We start from the raw sequence: 18,109 nt of genomic DNA on the forward strand, positions 1-18,109 counted from the left end.
AGCTGCTGTATCATCCATCGTCTTTTCCACTGTATTTAGAATATAGAGTTAATAACTACAATTCAACAGTGAGATTAATAGGCTACACTCTTAGTGCTATCTCGAACCTAAAAGGGTTCTTCGGCTGTCCCCATAGGACAGGGGTGTCAAACCCATTCCATGGAGGGCCTAGTGTCTGCTGGTTTTAGTTTTTTCCTTTCAGTGAAGACCTAGACAACCAGGTGAGGGGAGTCCCTTACTAATCAGTGACCTTAATTCCTCAAGTACAATGGAGGAGCGAAAACCCTCAGCCCTCCGTGGAATGAGTTTGACACGTGCCATAGGAGAACCCTTTGAAGGACCCTTTTGTGTTCCATGTAGAACGTTTCCACAAAGGGTTTTACATGGAACTCAAAAGGGTTCTACCTGAAACCAAAAAGTGTTCTACCTGGAACAAAAAAAAGGTTATCCTATGGGGACAGCCAAATAACACATTTGGAACCCTTTTTTCTAAGAGTGTAACTACCAAGACTATCAGTGGGCACACTTGCTTTCCATTGCCGAAATATAAATAATGTCACTGTAGTTACCGTGATCCAATATCACTCCCCCAGTGTGAAACTCTAAACCATATCAATAACCTGCTGCTAAAAGGTAGCCCTGGCAGACTCAGCTCTCACTGTTCTGAAAGGCAACGGTATAGGAGCAATTAGGTACCAGAATCTCCAGGAATTCAAATGTTAAACGGTGTGTATATGTGATAATATATGACTGTGACATAGGTAAATAGAAACTAGCATAAAGCATGTTATTTAAACAGCTTTATTTTGCTACATTACACATGTAGGATTATTAACGTCGTCATATATTATCTACGGTTAGTTATTCTCCATCTACATGGTCAACTCTGTCTCCAACGATTCTGTGAAATACATCTGTAAATAAATCACATGAAATGGATCCTGGGACAATGAGGTGTATGGGGCCTTGTGTACTGTAAAATACTCTGGACCAAGGCAGTACTTTCTTCAGAGAGTGGCTCTGTCTGGACCAATTATCCAGTCCTCTAATGAACTAATTATGGCAGTCTGAAGGCAATGATTGTAATTACATACACAGCCACAGCATAGCCACCTTACTTGAAGCTAGCAATACTTTCTCTCACGTTTTCCCCTACCTTAAAGACGGAGATTGGAGACGTCAGTCATCTTTAAGAATGACTATGGTTACACTGTGCATATTTGTGTACATGCATAGTGTACACATGCATTCCTGCATTATAGAAACAGTGTTCATAAAAATGTATCCATTAGTCCACTGGCTCTATTCTCCCCCTACTGACCCTCATTCTAAATCTCCTGCTCAAACCATCCTGGAGGGGGGAGAGCGAGAGAAAGAACAAATAAAGGAAGAGAGAGGGAGAAGAAGGGGAAACCTGACTATTCTTCCCACCGGGATGGAGTAACGGGCTGCCTTACAAATCCCCACCCTTCTTATCCAGCCTTTCCTAAATACCCATAAAGGACAGGTTTGTCAGTGGTGCTAGGCATTAGCCTTCTCTTCTAATTGCACTCTCCTACATGACCAAATGAATTCTGCTGTAAATGTAGTTTTATGAGACCTTATTCATTCGGCTGTAAATGTAGTTTTATGAGACCTAATTCATTCTGCTGTAAATGTAGTTTTATGAGACCTAATTCATTCGGCTGTAAATGTAGTTTTATGAGACCTAATTCATTCGGCTGTAAATGTAGTTTTATGAGACCTAATTCATTCGGCTGTAAATGTAGTTTTATGAGACCTAATTCATTCGGCTGTAAATGTAGTTTTATGAGACCTAATTCATTCTGCTGTAAATGTAGTTTTATGAGAACTAATTCATCCTGCTGTAAATGTAGTTTTATGAGACCTAATTCATTCTGCTGTAAATGTAGTTTTATGAGACCTAATTCATTGTGCTGTAAATGTAGTTTTATGAGACCTAATTCATTGTGCTGTAAATGTAGTTTTATGAGACCTAATTAATTCTGCTGTAAATGTAGTTTTATGAGACCTAATTCATTCTGCTGTAAATGTAGTTTTATGAGGGATGTTCACGAGACATCTTTCTACATTATGTGATTCTACTCTACTGTATGAGGAATTGTCAACACTACACGTCATCTTAAGGGTCACACAAAAAAGCAGGCCAAGCAAAACTACTGACTGAGCGATAGAGAAAGGGGGGGGAAGAGAGGGGTGAGAAAAAGTGAGGGACTGACAACCCCTGATGGACGTGAGATAACAGGGATTTCTGGGGGTCTGCTTTTTTGTGAAATGGGACTGTTAACACGTTGCGTCTCAGTGGCGGGCCTAAGATCTGGGCCTATCATCGGCTGTTAAGAGCGGGGTGGATTCCTCAGGTCTTCAGGGTCCAGGCCCTGGGCTGCAGCACTGTAGTGGCGGCAGGCTTCAGAGAGAAGAGAAACACAGGTGCAGGGGGCTATAGTTAGAACTTCCTGTCTGACTGACTGACTGACTGGCTCGCTGACTGGCTGAGAGGACCCAAGCTGCTGGGGTCTGTCTGAGGAATCTAGCTGGAGTGCCTGATCGAAATGAGATAAGAGGCAGAGTTATGAGCAGAACAATTGTATGAGAGAGTATGAGTGGAAATCGGAAATGCATTGTTTAGCGGCATCTTTAAGATGGTTGGGAGCTGTTTGGTAGATTGTGAAAGATATTTGATGTGCAAGTTGTGGTCGTTTCCTTCTAACTGTACGACTTGTTCTTGTAGAGGCTAAACGACGTCTGTCCAATAAATAAGTTCTAAAATTGCAGAGGTATAACAAATACGCCTACATGTGTCCCTCTCACTCAACCTGGAGCCTACATAAATCCTCCCTACACAAGTAATTCAACTTTGATATATACTGCAATATCTTATGACCGTCAATGGAGAGTTGAGTCCAGATGCATCGACAACCACAAACATCCCTTCATGGAATATATATAAATCAATGTGGATTAGCCTCGTCAAGAAGATTTACGAAGATGGGAACCCATAATCTAATGCAGACTGATAATGACCAGCAGTACCGGTAGATTGGTGGTTATGACGTCCTATTTATACTGCGATGTTAATTCAGGGAGACCGCTTCAGTAACATATCTGGCACTTCCAGCAGAAGTCGTTTGCGGCCTGCTGACCTGGCTGGTAGAGGGGGGGGGGGGGGGGCTGATCCGTTTACTAACACCTGAGCTGGGGAAGTAGTTCAGCAGCTGCAGGGGGGAGGTTGGGGGTCCGATGGGGGCTTACCGTGGTTGTGAAGGGGCTGCAGATAAAGGAGGATCTCTTTTAGGCCGGGTTGTCCAGAGGAACCTCAGAGAAGCTGCTGGTCATGGTCCGTCCTGAGAAAGTGTGTGAGAGAGAAACAAAATAATGAGGAGACAGGGCATAGATGAAGTGATGACCATGGGGAGTTTTAACCCTAGATCTATGGCTACATTTCACCTGCTAATGGTTACTGAAGGATGCTTGTATCCCTGCACTCATACATTCCAGAAAATATTTGAGTAATGGCAGCAGACCTAAAGTCAGGATCCCTGCCAAAGTAGAACATTCAATACTGATGTGATGGTAGAACATGTGTTCTGAATCATATACTGTAGAACCATCTGATAGTAGTGGGACTAAACAATGGATTCCTACAGCCATCCTTACGAGTGACCCCATAGCCACAGTTTACAAATATTCCATACATTTTTGGACCGCTGAAAGACTGAAAGGACAACTGGCGTTCTCTCTTGGTTTGAGCTCTGCGACATGTCTTAGTAAAGGGGAAGGGTCAAACACACCCATCTGCTGCTAACCACTGCCTTTCACTTGCCATGGCTTGACCATAGAGTGATGCTTTCCATCGGTTTTGACCAGACATGTAAAACTGACTCAAGTGTCCCCATCGTGCGTTCATCTATGTTCCACTGCTATGAGGAACGCCACTGCTATTAGAGCCTAAGTGAATGTTGCTTTAGAAAACGACAGCTTGAACTAACTGTCTTGTTGAGTTGTTGGTTCAGTCTTCACCACCCAATTATAGAAGAATCCGTCACGCTGAGATAAGGACATAGTCTGGGAGTTGTGGTGCTATCACCATGCTGTGTTAATTCCATTCTCCCCAGGAGAGGAATGTTCAAGGCATAGTAGAACCCTTCTGTTCAACATTGTATCCCTGAGTCAATTACAGAGAAAGAGGAAGTGGATAAACCAATCTGTCTCGTTGTGTTTTCAAATGACACAAAGAAGCGAAAAGAGAGGTGTGATTTGTTTCGGACAGTTTTTTGAAACGGCGAGGAACAATGTGCAATTAACGGCCTCAATAGCCATAGATACCGTGACGTTAGAAGACGATGTATACAAATGTTCAACGGAAATGTGTCTTCTTTACCCCAACCCGTCAGAAAGACACACATACACACAGAGGTTGTAGCAGATATTGAACTATACCAACGATCCTGGCGGTGCTGATGGTGTTGTTGTTGCTGTTCTCGTTGGCCTCCACTGACTCCACTGAGGTCTTATTGGAGACAGTGTTCTCGTCATCAGTCTCCCCCACTGGGGCCTCAGGGGCCACATCTCCAGGGGCCCCATCAGGTTTGTCCACAGGGCTGGCAGGCGGTGGGTAGTCAGAGATTTTCTCACTATCTGCTGCAGAGGGAGTACAGAGTTTAATCATGTCAGTGTCTTAACATATTATAGTCAAATTATACACACAATATCTCTGAATATCTTGCCACAGCACATTTCAACACACCCAGTAATACATATACCTGTATTTAACACATGTTCACCCAAATTCCGGCTAAGAAAGGCATATTTACCTTGCTCTGCTAGACTGTGCTTTGTCATTACCTCTAAGCATTACTATAATGATAGCATTTCCTATCTGAGTCTCCTGGCCTGCAGTGGTTCTCTTTCTGTTCCTACAAGAATGTTTCTGCCCACTTTGACTGTTGGGGGATTTCTTCTCTACTGAATGAGCTGATCCAGGCCAGGCCTCTGGTTGGTCGCCTAATGAGGTCCTGATTACTGACCAGGTCTTGCTGGGAGAGCAGCACCACACAGCTGGTTAAGAGCTGTGGGAAAGTATGGCCACCTCGTTATTATCTTACCCAAGGTGATGGGGGGGACTGAGAGGGCTGGTGGGGACAAGGGTGCTAGGAGGCTGGGGAGGGGGGAGGGGGGATGGTAACACCACTGCTGTTCTGGACATATCTGTAGCATTATTCAGATCTGTAAACCGTTATCTGTTAAGCACCATTGCTACCTCTTGTGAGGACAGATGCTGGGAGAGCAGAAGCAAGTACAGGGAGTGAATATTTAATAAATAACAGACATGAAACAAAACACGGACAGTGTCTGGACAACATAACATTATTGCTGACGCAGGGATCAAACTGCGGCTATGGAACCCTGACCTGTTCCACCGGACGTGCTACCTGTCCCAGACCTGCTGTTTTCAACTCTTTAGAGACAGCAGGAGTGATAGAGATACTCTGAATAATCGGCTATGAAAAGCCAACTGACATTTACTCCTGAGGTGCTGACCTGTTGCACCCTCCACAACTACTGTGATTATTATTATTATTTGACCATGCTTGTCATTTATGAACATTTGAACATCTTGGCCATGTTCTGTTATAATCTCCACCCGGCACAGCCAGAAGAGGACTGGCCAGCCCTCATGGCCTGGTTCCTCTCTAGGTTTCTTCCTAGGTTCTGGCCTTTCTAGGGAGTTTTTCCTAGCCACCGTGCTTCTACACCTGCAATGCTTGCTGTTTGGGGTTTTAGGCTGGGTTTCTGTACAGCACTTTGTGACATCAGCTGATGTAATTTGATTGAAATTTGATTGAATAGATAGATATAGAGGAGGCAATCAATAAAGTGATGGAGTCCAGGTGAGTCCAATGAAGCACTGATGCCTGTAACGATGGTGAGAGGTGTGCGTAATGATGGGTAGCTTGGCGCCCTCGAGCGCCAGAGAGGGGGAGGGGGAGCGGGAGCAGGCGTGACACCTCTGGTTACTGTGTGTGTGTACATGTTTTCGTACCTTATCAGGACCACAATGTCCTTTTCATGTCCTGAATTTGTTAAAATCCTATTTTTAGCTTAAGGGTTAGGTTTCGGGATTGGGGTTAAGGTTAGGTTTAGGAAAATAGGATTTTGAACGGGAATACATTTTTACCTCCCAAAATGTCCTGAAAATGCATGAAAACAAAGCTGGGTGTATGTCTTTGATTCTCAGCCCCCCCACCGCCGCACTCAGTGGCTGGTTGCTAAAGCTAATCCCCGTCATTAGTTCAGTTTCTTCCAGGGCCCCGACTCACTCAAAACCAACACGCTAATTTACTGTCCAAGGGAATGTGGGAATGGAGAGTGAGATCTGTAATTAGCCTTGATGAGAGCTAAATTAGTCTCTGGGACCAGACTCGATAATTGAGAAAATAAAGTGTCAAGGTCGGTCGCCGGAGCAGTTGGTAGAAATTAAGGTTGTTTCAAGTCATCCCTCACAGCTGGAGCCAAAGCTAAGAATGAGAGAGTGACAGGCAGAGGTACAAGTTGAGAGTGGCTGACTAATTAGAGGCCAAGGCATTGCTCTGCATGCTAGCTAGGATTAATGATACTGTTTGGGTTTTTCATAGTTTGTAAAATATGGTTACAAATATATACAGTACCAGTCAAAAGTTTGGACAAACCTACTCAATCAAGTATTTTTCTTTATTTTTACTTTTTTTTTGTTGTAGAAAAATAGTGAAGACATCGAAACTATGAAATAACACATATGGAATCATGTAGTATCCAAAAGAAGTGTTATATATATATTGATTGGTTTATTATTTATATATTTGAGATTCTTCAAAGTAGCCCTTTGCCTTGATGACAGCTTTGCACACTCTTGGCATTCTCTCAACCAGCTTCATGAGGTAGTCACCTGGAATGCATTTCAATTAACAGGTGTAGCTTCTTAAAAGTTTATTTGTGGAATTTCTTTCCTTCTTAATGCATTTGAGCCAATCAATTGTGTTGTGACAAGGTAGAGGTGGTATACAGAAGATAGCCCTATTTGGTTAAAGACCAAGTCCATGTTATGACAAGAACAGCTCAAACAAGCAAAGAGAAACAACAGTCCATCATTACTTTAAGACATGAAGGTCAGTCAATGCGGAAAATGTCAAAAACGTTGAAAGTTTCTTCAAGTGCAGTCGCAAAAACCATAAAGCGCTACGATGAAACTGGCTCTCATGAGGACCCCCACAGGAAAGCAAGACCCAGAGTTAGGATAAGTTCATTAGAGTTACCAGCCTCAAAAATGTCATCCCAAATAAATGCCTCAGAGTTCAAGTAACAGACACATCTCAACATCAACTGTTCAGAGGAGACTGAGTGAATCAGGCCTTCATGGTCGAATTGCTCAACAAAGAAAACAAAAAAATGCTACTAAAAGGACACCAAGAAACACAAGCAATGGGTATTAGACTGGTGGAAATCTGTCCTTTGGTCTGATGAGTCCACGTGCAATTTTTGGTTCTAACCGCTGTGTCTTTGTGAGACGCAGAGTAGGTGAACGGATGATCTCTGCATGTGTGGTTCCCACCATGAAGCATGGAAGAGGAGGTGTGATGGTGTGGGGGTGCTTTGCTTATAACACTGTTGGTAATTTATGTAGAATTCAAGGCACACTTAACCAACAAGGCTACCACAGCATTCTGCAGCAATACGCCAATCCCATCTGGTTAGAGCTTAGTGGGACCATCATTTGTTTTTCAACAGGACAATGACCCAACACACCTCCAGGCTGTGTAAGGGTTATTTGACGAAGAAGGGGAGTGATGGAGTGCTGCATCAGATGACCTGGCCTCCACAATCACCCGACCTCAACACAATTGAGATGGTTTGGGATGAGTTGGACCGCAGAGTGAAGGAAAAGCAGTCATCAAGTGCTAAGCATATGTGGGAACTCCTTCAAGACTGTTGGAAAAGCATTCCAGGTAAAGCTGGTTGAGAGAATGCCAAGAGTGTGCAAAGCTGTCATCAAGGCAAAGGGTGGCTATTTTGAAGAATCTAAAATATATTTGGATTTGTTTAACACTTTTTTGGTTACTACACGATTCACGTTTGTGTGTGTGTGTGTGTGTGTGCGCGTGTGTGTGTACTCCCGCAAGCAGAGAACTCTTGAAAACGAGAATAGCAAAGTTTCCCCTTTTTCTGCAGAGAACATATCTCCCTAAACAAGAGGTTCTTACAGCATCATACCAAGTACGTAGTAACACAATCGAACCCTTACATCATGGTACTGAAAAACAATCCTACAAAGTCGAAGTCGACCAAATCGATCAGCTGACGGACATGTAGGACCTGTTGGTCAAGCCAAACCATGAAAAGGAACAGAAATACATAAAGGACCGACAACAACCAAAATATTTCAAAAGGGCTTTCTCTCCACTTCTAGTAAAGGAGACGGACTGCACTGCAAGGATCTCGACACTGGCCCGTAAAGACCACAGAGAGGTTAAAAAATAGAGACCATGTCTAATTGTGTATCTGTGGGCCTTTGTGTTTGAGCACGTTTGGTGTGTGCGTGCGTAATTCATTCTAAAAGGAGTTCAACTGTTCTCATTACTCTGCTTCATACACATGAGATCCTTTCCATTGTGTCCATCTCAAACCCAGTCCTAGTGACAGTTGTCTAGCATTTTTAACAGACTGACTTTACAGTCACGGGGCAGCAGTATGCTTTTACAACAGTGGAATTCACACCTCTCCTGACCAGGGTTTCATTTGTTTGACTTGTATCTCTTTTAGAGAGAGCACAGAAAAAAGTAAAGGTGAAAGGTTACGGCCGGGAGAACTGCAAAAGAAGCAGACGTCTGTCGCTACTGAGCTGTATCAAAACAGTAGTAACACATGATGCCACTGCAACGTCTTGAGTTGATGATTTAAAAAAAGGAGATGAAAAAAATGCTTGAGAGGTAGTTACTTTTAAAAGCGCCAATCAAAACTGACCCGTTCCACAAAGTGTGACCCGGGGCAAAGAGAGAAAGACAGGCTCAGACATGCCCACAAAAGTCACAAAGCCTGGGAAGACCTCAGAGAAATAAGAATTCAACCACTTTCAACCTAAATGAAAAGTTACGTCAAAAGGAAGGACTATCACAGATTGAGAATAAATACAAACAGCTAATGCTGCATGGTGTTCTCTTCTCTTACTATAGCGGTTGATTTTTCCATTATTTCACAGTGTGTGTTTTATTACACAGGTGTCTGATGCCTGACATCCAGGATTCTTGAGCAGGGTTCTACAGTGCGACCATTCTTCTCGCACATGTGGCAAAATATTTTGCTGTGCGACCTGGAATTGTCATTTAGGAACACCAGTGCACATGTAAAAAAATGAAATGATTCAAGATTTAATATTTCTCATTGTGCTCCTAAATGTTCTTTGGTGCGCGCGCCTAGGTTTTTCAACATAGGTGCACACGTGCTCCTTCTAAAAAAAGGTCAGCGTAGAGCCAGCCCTATTTAGTACATAAAGATGTTTCGTTTGCAGATAAGATGGGGTTGAGGATGATACACTTGTTTGACAAGATAGCGCTCTGGTGAAAGAGGATATGGTCATCCACAACCAGCTGAGCAGCATATTAGAGCTCTGTGATGTTCTGACACAAAACCTGTCACTATTTTGAAATGTCCTCTGTTTAAAGCACTGAGAACAACAGACCACAGTATAAAAGGTAATGTCTTATAACACAAGAACATATTAAAGGTAGCCTATACCATAGAATCTGTAGTCACATATCCATCAGAGACCAATGAACAACTCGCTCTGGGCTTTTACTCTCCTGTTCATTCTCTAGGGTTTTGTTTCCATCCAGTGGCGGGCGTTGGTACGGCACCTCACCACAAAGATGACATTACACAGAGTAGGTTGGGTGCTGTCATTCAGTGGAGCAAGACGGGACATTCAACTTTCTAGTGTCTCTTGTATTACATTCAACAGATTGAGAGCACTGAAATGCTAATCATTTGGCGTTTTGTAGAAGTCCCGTGAACCCTTCCTATTTGGAGTAGGCAAGCTCAGTCAAATGCTTAACGCTTAACGTTTAAGCAAGAAAACTAATACTGTTTGAACCCAGGTTTGCTGCACAGAGGTCAGTCTAGTCCTCATCTGGAGGTTATCACCCTGAGATCAGACTGAAGTCACACACAGACGTACACGTGTCATACAGTCTATTCTCGCAGTTCAACATCCATGAGTCATGCGGCTCTGGTTATTCAAAGTAAGATCTGACACCAGGCAGAGTTAGCCTGGGGCGGGAGAAAACATTTTACAAATCAAATGTGTTATGGATGGTGACCATGGTGTCGCAAAGGAGTGGGCAATGAGAGCCAGAGCCCCAGGACCACCAGCCCCACAACATCAAAGATCCACCCCCATACCTTACATACTGTATGAGGTTGTTTCTATTGAACACCAAACCACGGTGTGTGTGACCAAAGAGCTCTATTTTTGTCTAATCTGATCACAGCACCCGGTTCCAAATCAAGTGCCAATGCTGTTTAGCAAACACCGGGTGTTTACATTTGTTGCTCAATAAAGGCTCCTATTGGCATGGAGGCGGCGTCTATTTGTAGATTTGGAGTTTTGGTGATCCCAGGATGTGACCACGTTGGGTAATTCTCCAACGATGACCCTTGGTCCTTTCTTTGCCTAACCATCTTCCTCACTGTGATTGGGGACAAGTTACACTTGGGTCCTCTACCAGACCTGCTAACCACTGTTCCAGTGGTTTTAAACTTTGTAAATGTTGCCCAGTAGATTCCTTTTCCCCATTGTGATTAACGACAGTTGGGTTTTACATGCGTGTTACCTCATTTTTACCCCAGTGAAACAGGAAGTCATGAAAGGTCACAATACAGTTCTTTAAATTATGCATTTTGTGTCGCCATGAATAGGTGGCCAGGGAGACTTTGCTTCAGGGGGAGGTGTGCAAAAAACACATTTCCATTACACACGTATGTAACAGGACAAATTTCTTCAAAACTTGACTGCTGACATGCAGAACAGTTTGGGACTGTATCAACAGTGGACTAATGAAAGAAAACACTCAAATATAGTTTGAATAGAGTTCCCCTTTAAGCTGAGATTAATGCAAAAAAAGTATACTATGTTAATGCTGATTCAATTGTGTGATTTTATTTATAAGATTCGTTAGGGGTGCAAATCAATTTGATACCTTTTTTAGATTTGTTTTATTACTTGTTAAACAACATATTTTTCTTTGAGCAGTTGTATTAGTAATATAATGTTCCCATACATTGGCCAGGTCGCAGTTGTAAATGAGAACTTGTTCTCAACTGGCCAACCTGGTTAAATAAAAAAATAAAAAAGTATTTGCATTATTTATTTTACACAGTCTTTTTATATCATCCTTATCAAGGGTGCCAATCATTTCGGTCGTGACTGTAAATGTAAGCTCTTAGGGACTCTAAACCTTACACAGTGCTCGTGTCACTGTTTTGAATAAAACAGGAATATTAACAGTGATATGAGCAAGAGCAGTGTGTTGGTTCTCTTTTCTTTGAAGTTGTCATTAATCCCACACACCTGCCACACAAGACATCATGAGGTTTTAAAATTAGGTTGAAAAATGTATTATTTCTGGCCACTTTAAAACGTAGATAACTATGAATACAGTATAGTTATTAACGCACATTGACTTCCTTCTCTCTTCTCTTAAACGGCTGTTGCAAAAGAGGAAATCCACTCTGAACACAAAACCCATTCCAGTAACCAAACAATACATTACACTTGACAGATCACTGTGCAATAACTCCATCACTCATAGAATTCTCAATAGAGAATTGTTCCTCTTTTGGGGGCACATTGTCGCAGTCCCAGCAAAGTGACCCTATGAGAGGACAGTACATGCAGTACAGTACTTCATCAAGCTCACCTCTTTCTCCCTCACTTCCCTTAACCAGGACCTCGGTGCTGTTGAGCTCCACGGCGGTAAAGGTGTCCATCCCTGGAGAAGTGAACAAAGACAACATGCATTAGTCATGGTTTATAGGCCGGCATTGTAAACAAGAATTTGCTCTTAACTGACTTGCCTAGTTAAATAAAGGTTAAATAAAAAATGGTTACTACTAGTCTAACACGTATTATCAGTTTGACCACGAGTTAATGTACATTCGCTAAATGTTCATTATTATTTTTTGGGGTAGTTCAGTTTTTCTTTCTCTCTGCATTGTTAGGAATGGCCCGTAAGTAAGCATTTCACTGTTAGCATGGGATGAAGCATGGGATGAATGAAATCTAAATCAAGATTTACAGAAGTGTTTTGGTGATGTCTTGTGTACAAAGTCTAAGTTTCCCTATTAATGTGTAGTAAATTATCATTAATGATGATAGTGTAAAATGTAGAGTGTATTCTCATCCGTACAGATGCATAATAATACATGTTTTATTCTATACATATTCTATGTAATTCTATGTTGTCACCCTTCTGTGTTGAGGAGTTGTCAAACACGGCGTCAGGATCCGCAGTACTCAGAGGCAGATCCTCATGCCTGTCTCGGAGATCTACGGAGTACCTCTGGCAACACAACACAACACACACTTCAACGGGCTAGAAAACATACAGGCATCTACAGACTTCGTTGAATGCTAGTGTTTGGTGTTTGTACAGAGTCAAGTTGAAGATTTGTTATAGAATGTTCGAATTGATTAAATCCCAGAATTGAATTTGCCAAACAGCATATACCTAACTCACCCTTGATGTCTTCTTTGTAAAGAAGCATGCTGCTCCAAGCACACAGGCAGTGATGATGATCACAATAAAGATGATCAATCCTATCAAGAAACAGAAAACAATCAATTGTTCAGCAACAAGATAAAGGCCATGCAAGTCATTCGGACTTAAATGTTAATGTTATTTATAATGTGGGTTAGTCTGACAAATGATAACTAATTCAGATTTGGTGTCAGAACACACACCGTTGGGCAAGATTGAGACATTTTTTAAATGCAATCATGTTACCAATGTGGGGCGATTTTCGCGCAGAGGGTTTTGGTTGAGCAGTTCCCGCCAAACCTTTTCAATAAAGAGAAGATAAAAGTTGTGTACTGATGGATTCACTTCACAGTGGATTCACTTCACAGTGGATTCACTTCACTCTGGTGAGATCAACTCACCTGTATTCTTGGTGGTGCTAGTAGCAGTTGTGCTGCTGGCCTCTGCTGGGGGCTTTGATGTAGAGACGTCCATTGGTGAGGGCCAGGATGTAGGTCCTGGAGATGCATCTTGAGAGAAATGACTGTTACTTTACCTCCACCAATGCAGGTAGGAAATTAGCATCGATCAGAGACCGAGACTGTATCGACTGGTCTTGAGTGGTCTCAAGACCCAAGACAACGAGGTCAAGACTCCATCTCCAGTATCGACCACTGACCATAAACTAACCATACAGTGAAAGCAGCAACTCCAACCTACCTGAACTGGTCTTCAGGGGTGTGGTTACCGTGTGGTTAGGCCTCCCGGTGGAATTGATTATAGGGACGTTATCAAAAATGAGATCAGGAAGGCTTGGGGTTATGGCGGATAATGTTAAATCATTGTTGTCTACAGCCGTGGTATGTCCTGGAGTGTCTGTGTCGTTGGCTGGGTTGGAGGCTGAGGTGGGCTGGGTTACAGTGGGGTTGACTGGCTGTGTCTGGGTTGTGGTGGCAGAAGCCAGGACCAGACCTGGAAAAAAACGTGGGTTTAGAGTCAGTGTTGGGGAGTAGTGAACTACATGTCGTTCAACTAGTCATATTCATGACATTTTGCTGTAGCTTGGTGGTACTGTAGTTGAACTCAATTCACAGCTTGGTAGTGTTTTCAGTAGTTCATTACTTTGTTGCCATGTTGTGGTGTAGCTAACTACTGGAACAACACACTACTTGTTTTCAGTAGTTCATTACTTTGTTGTCATGTTGTGGTGTAGCTAACTACTGGAACAACACACTACTTGTTTTCAGTAGTTCATTACTTTGTTGTCATGTTGTGGTGTAGCTAACTACTGGAACAACACACTACTTGTTTTCAGTAGTTCATTACTTTGTTGTCATGTTGTGGTGTAGCTAACTACTGGAACTACACACTACTTGTTTTCAGTAGTTCATTACTTTGTTGTCATGTTGTGGTGTAGCTAACTACTGGAACAACACACTACTTGTTTTCAGTAGTTCATTACTTTGTTGTCATGTTGTGGTGTAGTTAACTACTGGAACTACACACTACTTGTTTTCTGCAATAAGAAAATAAAGTATGGGTGAAGTAGGAAATAATGTCCTTTCTTTTTTTATGTATCAGAGTTTGGGAATCCCCGATCTATGATATTATAAAATTATGATATAATTTTCACAAAGTAGCTTCACTGTAGTGAACTACTTTTATTTGAGTTAAAACGACGTTGTAGTCACATTATGCATATTGAGCAACAACTGTCCCGTAGACGGGGCACCGATCCACAAGAAGTTGAAGTAAACTATAGTTCCCTTAAGGTCGGGCTCTACAGCACAACCTTTTTACTCGCACATGCGCCTCATTATTTTGCTGTGAGACCTGGAATAGAAAAATGAAGGATGTAATATCTCAAATATCTTTCATTGTGCTCCTAAATGTATTTGTGTGCGCCTGCATTTTTTCAACTTAGGTGCACACATGCTCCTCGTAGAGCCCTGTAAGGGCAGCTTTAGTGTAGCTCATCTTCTTCCAATGTAAAGTAATTGGGAGTTTGGTAAACTATGATTTCAGAGTAGCTTCCCCAACACTGTGTAGAATATAGAGAGAAGAAACCATTGCATAGATAGAGCATTGATTACATCAGCAGCTTTTTTGGGGCAGATAAACTGAATTGACAAAACCAGTTGAGAAAACAATCTCGTATTTGTATAATAACCTGTGCAAAATAATCAAAGACTTGATCTTAACTATACAAAAACAAGCAAAGAACATCAAAGTAATGTTATACTAGATACAATTCAACAAGAAACCTAGTGCTTAAGAGTGTTTGGCCAGCCCCCAAAAATAACATCTATTTTTGTTATTATTTTAAAGATAAAAAAGAGCTTTCGGACAGTAAACGAAAGGTCTCTGGTTCGAATCACCGAGCCGACTAGGTTGACGTGCTCTTGCACAAGGGCACATCAACATGTCTCCTGTAAGTCTCCCTGGATAAGAGCATCTGCTAAATGACTCAAATGTAAACATATTGTAAATGTCGCAAAAACAGAGAAAGGCAGAGAGGCAGCTTACCCAAAAGGACAATCAGACAGGGAAAAGTAAACTGTATTTCGGCCATTTTGAGTAACCCTTGTGTATAGTTATCTTTCCCTGTTACTCTAGTAGCCTGCTGTAGACTGTGTCACTAACAGAGTGAGGAAATACAGTGCAATCTAGTGCATCCCTCTCAGGATGCAGGGCCATGAAGCCACAGAGAACATGCACCGCCACAGGATGTATAATAGAGAAATAGCGTTGCTCAAAAAAGTACTGGGGGAAATTACAAACTTTTATACAAAACTACTCCCCGCCTTCGGGTTCAGAATTCAGACATCCTCTCAAAAGCAGAGGAGTAATGCTTTTCTATCATCTAGGATTCTGCCCATACCCAACCCCAGACATTTATTGTTTGATTCCATCATTAAAAGTGGACGCTGAATTTGATTCCTGATGCTTGTGTGTGTTGTGGTGTATGTGTGTAATACAGTACCCTTACAACACCCTTATCTTACCTCATCTTATGACTGCATTGGGTCACGTCTGTCTTTATCAGGTTGCCACAGATACTTGTTGTTGATCTGAGTCATCATGCAGTATTTATGTCTTCCTTGTAACCTCTCCGTTCTTTCCTTTGAAGGCAACAGACAGCAGGCACGTACAGCGATGATGGAGCTCATGCAATCTTTTTAAGGACAAATAACAAAATATCTACTTACAATATCAGTAGTCAGTACACTCACAGAAGAAAAGGTGCTGTCTGGAACCTAAAAGGGTTCTTTAGCTGTCCCCATAGGATAACCCATGAATTAACCCTTTTTTGTTCCAGGTAGAACTCATTTGGTTCCAGGTAGAACCCTTTCCACGGAGGGTTCTACCTCGAACCAAAAAGGGTTATCATATGGGGACAGCAGATTAACCCTTTTTTCTAAGAATGTGGTGATAGTGGATATAAAGGCCTCTCGCACACTCCTCATCCTCTCCAGTTGCCTAATAAATCATACTTTGATACCAATTATTGCTATGCAGCCAAACAAAACACTGCAAAATCATGGACATGTTCCTTACAAGCCAGAATGTTGAATACAATTTTAACTTACACAATAAGATGTCTACCTTTGCGGTTGGTCCTCCAAATGCTCGAAATTTGAGGCAAAATATCCACAGGACATAATCGTTAACCCGACTTTTTAAAGCACCAGTACTGACATTTCTATCACCTAGCAAATGCGGAAAACCGCATGCAGGGCGTGAATGTCAGATACAATCAAATTAAATATTATTTGTCCCATGCGCTGACGCACAAATAATTATATTGATTTGCACCCCCCACAACCACAGGGCTCTCCAGAGGGTGGTGCGGTCTACCCAACGCATCACCGGGGGCACACTACCTGCCCTCCAGGACACCTACACCACCCGATGTCACAGGAAGGCCAAAAAGATCATCAAGGACAACAACCACCCGAGCCACTGCCTGTTTACCCCGCTATCATCCAGAAGGCGAGGTCAGTACAGGTGCATCAAAGCTGGGGCCGAGAGACTGAAAAACAGATTCTATCTCAAGGCCATCAGACTGGCCATCATATGTATATACTGTATTCTATTCTACTGTATCTTAGTCTATGCCGCTCTGACATTTCTCGTCCAAATATCTATATATTCTTAATTCCATTCCTTTACTTTAGATTTGTGTGTATTGTTGTGAAATGGTTAGATATTACTTGTTAGATATTACTGCACTGTTGGAGCTAGAAACACAAGCATTTCGCTACACCTGCAATAACATCTGCTAATCACGTGTATGTGATTTGATTTGATTGGAGATCAGAATGACGGTTTTATTTTTATCCACAAGAGGTCAGCATTGTATCATAGGCAAATAAAACCATCACCACAGCTCTCTCCTCTAAATCCAAAACGCTTTGTCAATGGAGCTTTTGAGAGGGTCTTGGCAACATCTGACCCAACAGTGAGACAGACGCTGCTGGTACCTTTGGGCGGAAAGTTGGACTCTGACTCAGTCCTCAAGAAACATTCCATGTCAAATGATTTACACTTTCCCCATTAAAACAAGCCAAAGTTCTGAGAAACCCTTTTAATCTCAAATAATGTGCTAGTAATTCATGTAGCTAAACGTACAGTCAGTACAGGCCAGTGTTGATGTCTACAGAGCCAAAGTAGACAGAGTTGAGGCCTAAAGTAAAATAATATCTAAACCAGTTGGTTCATAAGATCTCAACATTGGACCAGAGTGCGAGTGTGGTGCTATGTGGTTAGGTCGAGGTGAGGTCTTGGGTTGTGGGTTGTTCCTGGGGTTTAGACTTGAGTGGAAGCTGAGGTTCTGTTTGGCCTGGTTGCTATAACATGGAGCAATACTAGTTAACCTTTTAGGGCTCATTAAGCTTAGTTTTCATGTTCTTTGGTCATGCACAAATACCTTTTTTTAAATTATGTTTTGATAGGCTGTGATATGATATTTTGATAGGATAACTACAGCGACACAGGGCAGAATAAAAAATAGCGAAACGTGTCTGGATGTAATAGGTTGCAGTGCCTGTGTATAGAAACGCTTCGATGGGTGGAGGAATACAGTGTGTAGTGCGAAGGAGTGTGTGTGTGTGTGTATGTGTGTGTGTGTGTGTGTGTGTGTGTGTGTGTGTGTGTGTGTGTGTGTGTGTGTGTGTGTGTGTGTGTGTGTGTGTGTGTGTGTGTGTGTGTGTGTGTGTGTGTGTGTGTGTGTGTGTGTGTGTGGCAGATTGACGTTTATTGGGATGAACACAGAATTTAGCGATATCCGCTAGATAGGCCAGCTGCAAAGTCAAAATTGG

At 42.2% G+C, this 18,109-nt stretch overlaps 1 protein-coding gene across 1 annotated transcript in view; it reads right to left on the reverse strand.

The window, feature by feature from the left end:
• LOC129845341 (uncharacterized) overlaps positions 1–15,441 on the reverse strand; it is a 30,280-nt gene extending 14,839 nt beyond the window's left edge. Inside the window, exons 1-9 of the mRNA XM_055913230.1 lie at positions 15,315–15,441; positions 13,509–13,760; positions 13,211–13,318; positions 13,056–13,109; positions 12,789–12,868; positions 12,518–12,611; positions 11,970–12,041; positions 4,462–4,662; positions 3,274–3,365 (exon numbers count right to left, since the gene is read on the reverse strand). Of these exons, the coding sequence (XP_055769205.1) occupies positions 3,313–3,365; positions 4,462–4,662; positions 11,970–12,041; positions 12,518–12,611; positions 12,789–12,868; positions 13,056–13,109; positions 13,211–13,318; positions 13,509–13,760; positions 15,315–15,360 (960 nt within the window). The 5' untranslated portion in view covers positions 15,361–15,441 and the 3' untranslated portion in view covers positions 3,274–3,312. The remainder of the gene's footprint in view (positions 1–3,273; positions 3,366–4,461; positions 4,663–11,969; positions 12,042–12,517; positions 12,612–12,788; positions 12,869–13,055; positions 13,110–13,210; positions 13,319–13,508; positions 13,761–15,314) is intronic.
• Between the last annotated feature and the right edge of the window lie 2,668 nt (positions 15,442–18,109).

This window comes from Salvelinus fontinalis, unplaced genomic scaffold, assembly GCF_029448725.1.
Source record: "Salvelinus fontinalis isolate EN_2023a unplaced genomic scaffold, ASM2944872v1 scaffold_0282, whole genome shotgun sequence".
NCBI classification, from domain to species: Eukaryota; Metazoa; Chordata; class Actinopteri; order Salmoniformes; family Salmonidae; genus Salvelinus; species Salvelinus fontinalis.